We start from the raw sequence: 10,079 nt of genomic DNA, 5'->3' as shown, positions 1-10,079 counted from the left end.
TTTCGTTTTCTGCCTGTATCTTCGCATTTAAATTTAGTTTGCTTTTTTGCACATTTAATTTACTTCTTTACAGGAAGCACAAACCACACACACCTCTCACCTCGAGTTTATTATAGAACCAAATATGAGTGACCATGGTCCAAGAACACCAAATCAGTTGCCCCAAATATATTGCAGTTTCATGGAGTTTTTCTGTTTAAGAAAGTCATATATCATGGAACTTCCCATATGCTTTGGTGGAAACAGCAAATGAGGACATCTCAGCTTATATTCTCAGGTGTCGGTTGCTATCGAAGGTGAGGTGAATCCATGCTGCTTGTGAGGCTCCTTTGAAGGCTTGACTGGGCTGGGATCCACTTTCCATTCAAGCTGTGTTATCAGGAAGCTTCAGTTCCTCATCATGTAGGTGTGTCTGTGCAGCAGCCAAAGCCTGCACCTGGTTCCCCCTACACTAAATACTGGATAGAACAGTGGTTTTCAACATGTGGACTGGGACCTTTTTACAGAGGTCAGATATCCTGCATATCAGATATTAACATTATGATTCACAACAGCAACAAAATTTCAGTTATGAAGTGGCAACAAAAATAATTTTATGGCTGGGGGGTCACTAAACACGAGTACATTTATTAAATGGCCACAGCGTTCGGAAGGTTGAGAAGCACTGATCTGGAAAGACAAGGAGAGAGAAACTGTCACTGCCCAGTGGGTGGGAAGGAGCTGCAAGAGGAAGGCAGGCAGTGGGGAAGCTGCAGTAACTCTAGAGCAGCGGTTCTCAACCTTCCTAATGCTGCGACCCTTGAATACAGCTCCTCGTGTGCGGACCCGAGCCAGACAATTACTTTCGTTGCTACTTCAAAACTGTAACGTCGCTGCTGTTATGAATCATAATGCAAACATCTGCGTTTTCTAAGATAGCTACTTAAGATTATTTCTAATCTTAAGATTAATAATTAATAGAGGTTTGACATTGTTTTTTAAAAGAACCTTTTTTTTTTTTTTTTTTTTTTTTGGGACAGAGTTTCTCTGTAGCTTTGGAGCCTGTCCTGGAACTCACTCTGTAGACCAGGCTGACCTCGAACTCACAGAGATCCACCTGCCTCTGCCTCCTGAGTGCTGGGATTACAGGCGTGTACCACCACTGCTCAGCTAAAAGAACCTTTATTGGAGCACTTGAACTATACTTATCTGTATAAGCATGGAAATAAAGTTGAATTTTGTTCCTATAAATGCAAAAAAAAAAACTTCCCCAAAGGTATTCATATGAAATTACATACCATTCCAAGCTAAATTCAAAAGAGAAAATTGAAAATTAAAAACAAAATTTTAAACTACCAAAAATCCTGGAATGAAAAAAGTAAGAGAGAATAATGGAGATCAGTATTACCAAAGTACTTTACATGCATTCATGAAAATGTCACAGTGAAATCTATTATTTTTCTGGGTCTGGCCATTCACACCTATAATTCCAGCACTTGGGAGACTGAGATGGAGGCAGGAAGATCCAAGTTGGAGGCCAGCCTAGGCCACACAGCTAGACTTTGTATTTTCTCTTTTGATGCCTTGTCTTAAAAACAAGCCAATCATTAGTTTTTACAGTTAATACACATTAACAAAAAACGTGGAAGGACTAATGTATCAATTAAGTGGAAAAAGATAAACTTAGATGGTAAGGCATAGTGTCCAGTAGAAAAAAATTATTCAAATAAAAACCACCATGCAGGTGTATAGTAAAGTTGTTGTGAGAAGAACACTCCTAAGAACAGGCTGGATTTCTAATGGATTTGCGTTCTTTTCTGCAGCTGAGATGCTCTTTACTAACCAGTAAAGACTGAGTAAAAAGTGTTCCAACAGGAGCAGTGAAGCCTTTATGGTCCTGAATATAAAGCTCCACCTCCCAAGTGACTATGCTTACTGTGCTACACTCCATGTAAGAAATGTCACGAAGAAAAGTGGTGGGATGACCCAGTAAATTAACAACTAGTCCTACCACTTCGTAAAGGAAGACACTGTCAGACAAGCACCTGGCGCCCTGTACTCACCAGAGTGTTATTCACAAAAGCAAGACACGACACCCCCGAGGTCACAAGACATGACTGGATACAGAAAATGTTAGCACAGGCCCAGTGGAGCTCAGGGCTCACACAGGAGATGCGTCATCTCTAACAAAGGAGGACACTGACAGACGTTAGGTGAAGGCAGACAGGCAGCAGAGGAAGAGCAATGTGCCTGATCTCACTTCTGTGTGGACCTAAGAATGCGGAAATGCAGACGAAAGGCACAGATGCTGGGGGCTGGCACTAGAGAGGCAGAGTTGGTAGAGGAAAGGGAGACAGTGGGGAGATGCTGGTCAGGGCACGAAATTTCAGGTAGGAAGAAATAAATTCACGTGTTCTCTTGCACAACACAGGTAACTTGAATCTAAATGTTGCACTTGAAGAATAGATTAAGGCCATTGCTGTTATGATCTCTGCACCTGGGATGGTACACAAGAAGCTGACCACCTGTTGAGAGGATGTGGTGGAGAATGGGGAAACGTGCGGGTGGGAGAGAAATCAGCATTGCTGAGTTCTCATGTTTCTTTTTGCTGAATTGTGTTATTGTATACATTGTCAAACATAGTCACAAAATATATAAAACCTAGCATGAGTCAGAAGTTTCTGTTTTATTTCAAAGATAGTCTTTTAAAACTTAAATCACAATTATCAAAAATTATTCTTCCTATTAAAAAAAACTTCTGTGCTTTATTTTATGAAATAATACAGAACACCTGGGCTGCCAGGAACCTACACAACCATCTGAGTAAGACTTATTCAATTATAAGGTGCAATATGCAATCTCCCCACAGCATTCTGGATGCTTCAGACTTCCAGCCCAATGTCCCCTATGCTGCAAGCTCCTCCTGAGTAGACATGGGTATTCTCCATTCTGCTCCCTGCACCCACTTAAAAAGTCATTTCTCCTCTGCAGCAATTAAAATGTTCCTATATGTTATTATATGTTTCACCACATCTAGTTCCAAAAAAGAAATGACTTATTTTTCAACCGATGAAACCTAATATGGTACTTTTTTATAAGCAGCACATACAGCTTGTTCAATAGATGCATAAAGCAAGATATTATTTCACTTCATTTTTCAAAATGCAGAGAAGCTGAGTTGCATTAAGTCTTAAGACCATAAACAGATGCTGTAGACTGACTATAAGGAGCCATCTGGTTTCTTTATGTGAAGACTATGTCCAGCAGGTGGCAAATGCATTCAGAAAAATCCATCTCCAAAGAGCGCTGTAAAATGTGCCTCTAACATTATGGCTAGAATTCCAATTTGAACTGGTTGCAGACACTTTGAAAAGAAATTCAAAGTTATTTTCATCACAGAAGAGCCTTCCACTATTTGGTAAATTCATAAATTATGCAGTTATACCACAAAGGAAGTATATAATAAACAAGAAGAAAGCACATTATGTAAAGAAGACAGGATGAGCTTGACAAGCAGTCATCTTTGTATTATCTTTATAGGACATCATTGCAAATAGATGTTGTAGTTTGTATGCTTGCCATTTTATTTACTATCTGTAACACTTGGATTGTTTGTGGATATTATTCTCGAATATGTCTTTGGCTGGTCCAACTGTGATTCAGAGGAAGCTCTGGTCCTAAGACCTTAGCTCCTGAGTTACAGACATGAGTGACTGGCTCTTTAAGTTGCAAGGTTTTCAAATGTCCTTCTTAAAAACAAGGCTATTTAGTGTGGTTTTCTTTTTCTTGATATATACAATGAGTGTTTTTGATATAAAAAATATACTCCACATAATAAAAAGGCATCAAAACAATGATTACCATTTTATATAAGTTAAATGACACATTTTATCATTTTTTCCTTCTGTTTGAATTAAGCAAGAAAGCTCTATCACAATCTTTAACTTTATGTTAAATATCCCATTATAAAAATAACTGCCATAGAAAGAATTAAAAATATGCAAAAAGAACAAGTTTGTTAAACTATACTTCATACATTGGTGTCAATCACGAAATTCCTAAGGATCACCACGAGAGTAACAGAAACCTGGTTCAGGCTTTAGTTATTGCTACACGATGACTACTTCATGGGGCACCTGGCCTGTCATCATCTGCAGAATGTCAGATACAGTGGTGTACTTTGTAAAGAAGGAGAAAGCGATGCACTGTGATACAAAAATATTACCTATTTATATATTAGCAAAGATTTATAAAACACATTTCATACCATATGTTGCTATGGAAACAACAGATTTAAATAGAAGCACAAACTCCTGAAGCACCCACAATTATTTTAATCAGGAAAAAATGATTTTTATATATATACACACACACACATATATATATGTATATATATATAAAATAATTTGAGAAGAAATAAAGGCAAAATTCTAAGTTTAATCAAATGGTTTATCTAATCATGGAGGTAGGTCTGCATTCCAATTATACCAATAAGTTAGTTACCAGCTTTATTCAAAGAACTAGACGGCTCTCGAAACTGGCCTCACTACTGAAACACATCTTAAAAACCTGGAAGCCAGTATCCTCACTAGCATACACACAAAGCACGTGTCTCCTTCATTAAAATCATCTGGGCATGAAGAGGTATAACTAAGTGCAGATACTTTGGCTTAACATTTAAGTTACACAGTAAATACTATACATTTTAAGTTAGAAGAACTATTTTTCTCCTTAGTTCTTATAATAAACATAAAGCTATAAAAATGGTGGATTCCTTAAATTTTTAGATATTTAATATATTGTGCTAATGATTTGGAAAAATCATTCCTGCCTAAAAAAGCAAAATTACATATTTCAATCAAACATTTAGTGTTTATAACATTTCAGCTTTAGTGCTGGGATTCATGTTAACAGATAAGTTTACAACATACAACACAGCACATTCTTTCACTCAAAAAGGTTTTCTAAAATGAAAAATGCTAACTCTATTTCTAAGGGCACACTAGAGTTGGAGGTCCCACCGTGGATCACAGGTATCAGAGCACTGTCCAGATCATTTAGGTAACGCTGAGGCAGAAGTTGGCCTTCACAGCCTGCCTGAAATTCCACCTGGAAAAAAGAAATCTTGGTAAGATAACCCTAGAAAAGTAGCCCTCTGGTGTTGCTCACTAGATAAATACATAGAAAATTTTGAATATTCAGATTAAGGATGTTAGGTAAAATAATGTTATTTTCAAAAGTATATTCTTCCATTTCTTTTATCTCTTTACTATATAAATTATAAATATAAATATTGTCACTGCTTTATACTTTAGATTTCCTTTCAATTAAATACATAAGTAAAAGATGTCTGAAGCTTTTTTAATAATTAGCAATGGAACTTAAAATTGAATGAAAATGTATTGAAAAATCAACTTACCATTTTCAAATGGTTGCAATGCTAAATTTCATGTGAGACATATGTGCAAGTGTGTGTGTTGTGTGGTGTGTGTGTGTAGTTGTGCAGCTGCATTTACCTGTGTGTGTCATAACTCAGGTCCAGAGGCTGAACTGTGGGTTATTTTCCCCTATGTCTTTCCACTTCATTTATACAGGTCTCTCACTGTTTCCACTAGACTGACTGAACAGCAAGCCTCAGGATCTTCCTGTTTTTGTCCCCACAACACTAGGGGTTACAGGCATGGACCATCATCACCAGCTTTGATGTAGATGCTAGGGATCCAAACTCAGGTCTCCACGTCTGTGCAGAATGTACTTACCTATTGAGTCATCTCCTAAGCCCTGTAATACTACTTAAAATTTTAAATTACTGATGAAATTTTCTATTTTTATATATTTAATATAAAAGAAAACAGTGCTTATTCAATCAATACTCATCAGGAGTTTCAGTGAAAAGGGTCTTACAATAAAGTAATGAAAACAAAACTCTTTCCAGTAGGAAGCATGAGTATAACATCTGGTGGAGAAGCAAAAATGTCATGAACCCCTGTTTAGAAAACCAGATTCTAAAGAAGAATCTGCCTTGAAAATCTCTACTGAAATGTTTTGGAAAGTTACAAAATCAACAGATAAGCACTAGACATTCTTTGTTTTTTTTTTTTAAGCTGTGGATAGAACCAGGGCCTTGCGCTTGCTAGGCAAAGTGCTCTCCCACTGAGCGAAGTCCCCAACCCACACTAGACATTCTTTTCCCATGTAAGAAGAGCACTATCCACCGCCAGTAGAGATGTATACTAAGGGAACACTGGGCACCACACTACACCTATCACACTGTCAAAGTGCAAGTGTTCAGCTGGGCTTGAGATACAGCACAGTGGTAGAGCACTTGCCAAGCAAGCACAAGGCCCTGGATTCGATTACACACTGCTGAAGCACAGGGTGTGACGAAGGACTGTCTCAGAAATGCTGACAGAAGCCAGGCCTGGTGGAGACAGGCCTGCAATCCAGCTACTCAGGAGGTGGAGGCAAGAGGATCCCAACCAAGTGCAAGGTTTACCCGGGCTACAGGGTGAGTTCAAAGTCAGACTCCACCTTGAAATAAAAAAAGAACGGCTAGAAAAAAACAGCTCTAAGATGGAACATCTGCCTCGCATATAGGAGACCTGGGTTCAAGCTCTCACTTCCTATTTGGGGCAATATGTTGATATCCATTGAGTGCATTCTTAGATCTGGCCACTGTACATCTAGGAACTCATTTTTTTTGTTATATTTACATTTATGCAAAAGCAAAATACTGTCAAACTAAATTTCAATCAAAATATACCAAATAATATCTAATTAATTGTCATCCACTTATTTAATCAAATATGACTATTATACAACCATTAAAAAGGATATGGTCTAGGGCTGGAGAGATGGCTCCGTGGTTAAGAACACTGGTGTTGCTCTTGTGCAGATCCTGAGTTCAATTCCCAGCAACCACATGGTGGCTCACAGCCATCTCTAGTGGGATCTGATGCCCTCTTCTGGCATAAAGGCATATATGCAGATAGAGCAATCACAAACATAAAATAAATCTTCAAAAGAAGGTACTAATATATATTAAAAAATCATGGCAAAACATCTAAAGAGGAGTGATAAACAGTTTTATTATATACACATACACACTTGCATGTACATGCATACAATCACAAGAAGTATATAGTACTAATTGCCTGATGAGGGAGCAGTAATTAAGGAGAGTCTGGAGATGAAGTAGTTAAGGGTAAAAGGAGACCTTTCCAGAGCTTTAGCCTAGCTCTGCTGGGAATCATTTAATTTGTAGTCTAGACTTGAGGTCTCCAAGGCATACCAATTCCATATTATATAGCTTGACTGCTACTCCTTGGAAACATTTAATGAAAGGGTGTATGTCTGCATGTGTGTACTTTTAGATTTTTAAAGTTTTGAGTCATACACATCCAGTTAGAGTAAGTTCCAAAGCCTATCACACAGGACAATTACAGACCAGCACACTGGTCAGCAGGCTACCATGCTGAGTGAAACACAGTCCACTGGATCACAGTCACACTCAGTCACAGTAGAAGCTTCCCACAATAACAAAGGTAATATATGTGAAGTGTGCAGCAATTTCTGGCTCAGGGATGAGAGGGTAGCTCAGTGGTAGAATACATGTCTAACAGTAAGACCTTGGGTTCCATTACCAACAACACACATACACACACACACACACACACACACACACACACACACACACACACCCTTACCTACCAACAACAAAAAACCCCAGGAGACCCCCTTTCTCAATAGGTTAAATAAAAATCTTGATTCTTTAATATAAATTGTATCAACTTCAGGGGCGGCAGTTAGAGGCCTGAAGTCAGGTCACTCCAGAACTCAGCTGACAGAAGGAAAGAAGTGGCTCTTTCACATCTGCACCATGGCACTCATGCTCCACACAGAAACATATATCAATAGAGACTCCAAAGATGCATCACAAAATATGCCTTACCATATCAGTGTCAATGGAGACTCTGAGTCCAATTCTGTTCATTCTGTTACTCTTGAGCGTTCTCAGGTGAGGGCACAGCGCGGCACTACAAGCCGTGGCTATTTCTTTTGCAAACTGGTAACTAGTTTCCAAGACAGACACATCTTGGTCCTTTAGGAAGTAGAATACCTGAAAAATCAGTTAAATTAGAAAAGAAATCATGATTATGACTAAGAAGGCAACAATTATTGCTTTCAATTCAACTTTAATAAAATCCCAACATTAGATCTTTGAAATCACTGGTTGAGAGCATTCTATATCTACAACCTGAATTTGTATGATAAAAATTTAAAAGCAAAGATTACAGATTATGGGAATGGCTCAGCTATTTAGCCTAAAGTTGACTTGTATTAATGCAATCCTTGTTAACTCAGTTCAGAGCCCATACTACAAGAAAACCTGTATGGAATCAGATCAGACAGAGACACTACGATCTGTACTTGTGTCCTCCACAGTCTGTTCACTCTGCACAATGGAGGTCACCGAGGTGACATGAGGACATGGACAGCCAGGCTGGGAGGCTGTGCTTCTGGAGCTTCAGTCTCTGATCTTATAAAACGCTGAATGTGCAAAACTGGTTTTCACATGAGTGCCAATTATAAGCAGCTGTCAATAAAATCTTTCATTGTAACAAAAATAATCTAGCTAATAACAGTATAAAGTGTAACTATCAGCCGTCAGGAAGTACTGTCAAGATGAGGGCTTAAAATAAGTCTATGCAAATTCAAATCTGGCTGTGAGAGATTCTGGATGGGAATCTGTTTCAGTGTGGAGAGTGGAATGTATAATAAACTATATCTAAATATTCACAGACTGAGATTTCCAAGTAACACACACACACACACACACACACACACACACACACACACACACTCCAAACATAGCATGTGAAGGAAAGACACCGTTCTCCATACCTCAGTACATCTCACAGTCTTCTCTTCCGTTTCAAAATCTGCTTCCAGTTTTATTTTCTCACTTGGAAATCCTTCTAATGATATTCCGTCTACTGAACTGATAACACTATATAATAAGTAGAATACAATACAATTAATATCACAGTGCTTTCTATGAAATTAATTATTGAACTTAGAAAATGAGATGAGAAAATCAAAGTTTTACATTTAAAGCAGCAAAAATATCTCAATTGTATATAAAAATCATTTATCATGATTCCTTGACTGTGCAATTATCTTGTATTTAGTAATTATATCTCCTTTTTAGTATGTCCAATTCAGACCCAGGTCTAAAATACTTTAGTTTCTTAACAGAAAAGTATCTCACAAATTAAACACTATTTTTCTGGGGTTGGGATGTAACTCATTTGGCAGACAGCTCTGAGACTGACCCCCAGCACCACAGGCTTTAGCTCTAGCATTCAGGAGGCCCAAGCAGAAAGATTTCAAGTTTAAGACCATCCTACACTACATGCTGAGTTCAAGTCCAGCCTGGGCTACATGGCAAGACTATTTTGGAATCATTCCCTTCTTCTTTGTCCTAGACCCCTTACCCATCTCCAGATGAGAGAGTGTGGACAACTGAGAAGATGGACTAGCAGTGGTAACTGATAAGGCCTCTAGCACACACATCGTCAAGTCTAGCTTACACTAACAGGGAATTCATAGAAGTCAATAATCAAAAGGAAACCCTTATTAACTTGGCAAAAATGTGTACCACATATCAGAAAAGGCATTCTGCCTTTTCTTAGCCCTGACAGAAAAGTACCTAACTGATGTTTTAATATCAGCCCCTCCCCAATGTGACTATTCATTATAACTTCCTGCCCAAGAAAACTTATGAACCTGGTTACTTATATGTTTGAGAAAAATACTGTATTAGTTGGAAAAGAAACATTTAAATTAATGCCTAATTCTGTATTCATTAAAAAATATTTCATGGTGTTAAAAGGATGTCCCCCTCAAATCAATTACATTTCATTCTAGAACAAGAAATTCCTACCCTTTATTCTTCTTTTCTTCCGAATCCACCCAACAGATGTCCACATATTCTCTCAGGTCTACGGCATCCACTTTCCCACAAGGAATCTTAAAGTCCTTTTGCTCTCGTAAAGCCAGCCGTAAGCTGTCCATGGTCTCTGGAGTTATTTGTACCA

The 10,079-nt window shown here is 38.1% G+C and overlaps 1 protein-coding gene across 1 annotated transcript; it reads right to left on the bottom strand.

Annotated features, from left to right (window-relative positions):
* Positions 1 to 3,882: 3,882 nt before the first annotated feature.
* LOC118576321 (zinc finger FYVE domain-containing protein 16-like) lies at positions 3,883 to 10,071 on the bottom strand. Its single transcript, XM_036176625.1, has 4 exons — positions 9,926 to 10,071; positions 8,884 to 8,989; positions 7,931 to 8,098; positions 3,883 to 5,088 (listed from the first exon to the last, which is right to left on the bottom strand). Exons 1-4 carry the CDS (start codon positions 10,054 to 10,056, stop codon positions 4,927 to 4,929), a joined length of 567 nt encoding a protein of 188 aa, XP_036032518.1. The 5' UTR covers positions 10,057 to 10,071; the 3' UTR covers positions 3,883 to 4,926.
* Positions 10,072 to 10,079: the final 8 nt, after the last annotated feature.

This window comes from Onychomys torridus, unplaced genomic scaffold (assembly GCF_903995425.1).
Source record: "Onychomys torridus unplaced genomic scaffold, mOncTor1.1, whole genome shotgun sequence".
NCBI lineage: Eukaryota > Metazoa > Chordata > Mammalia > Rodentia > Cricetidae > Onychomys > Onychomys torridus.
The sequence above is the reverse complement of the archived record's forward strand: the minus strand, read 5'-3'. Positions and strand labels throughout refer to the sequence as shown.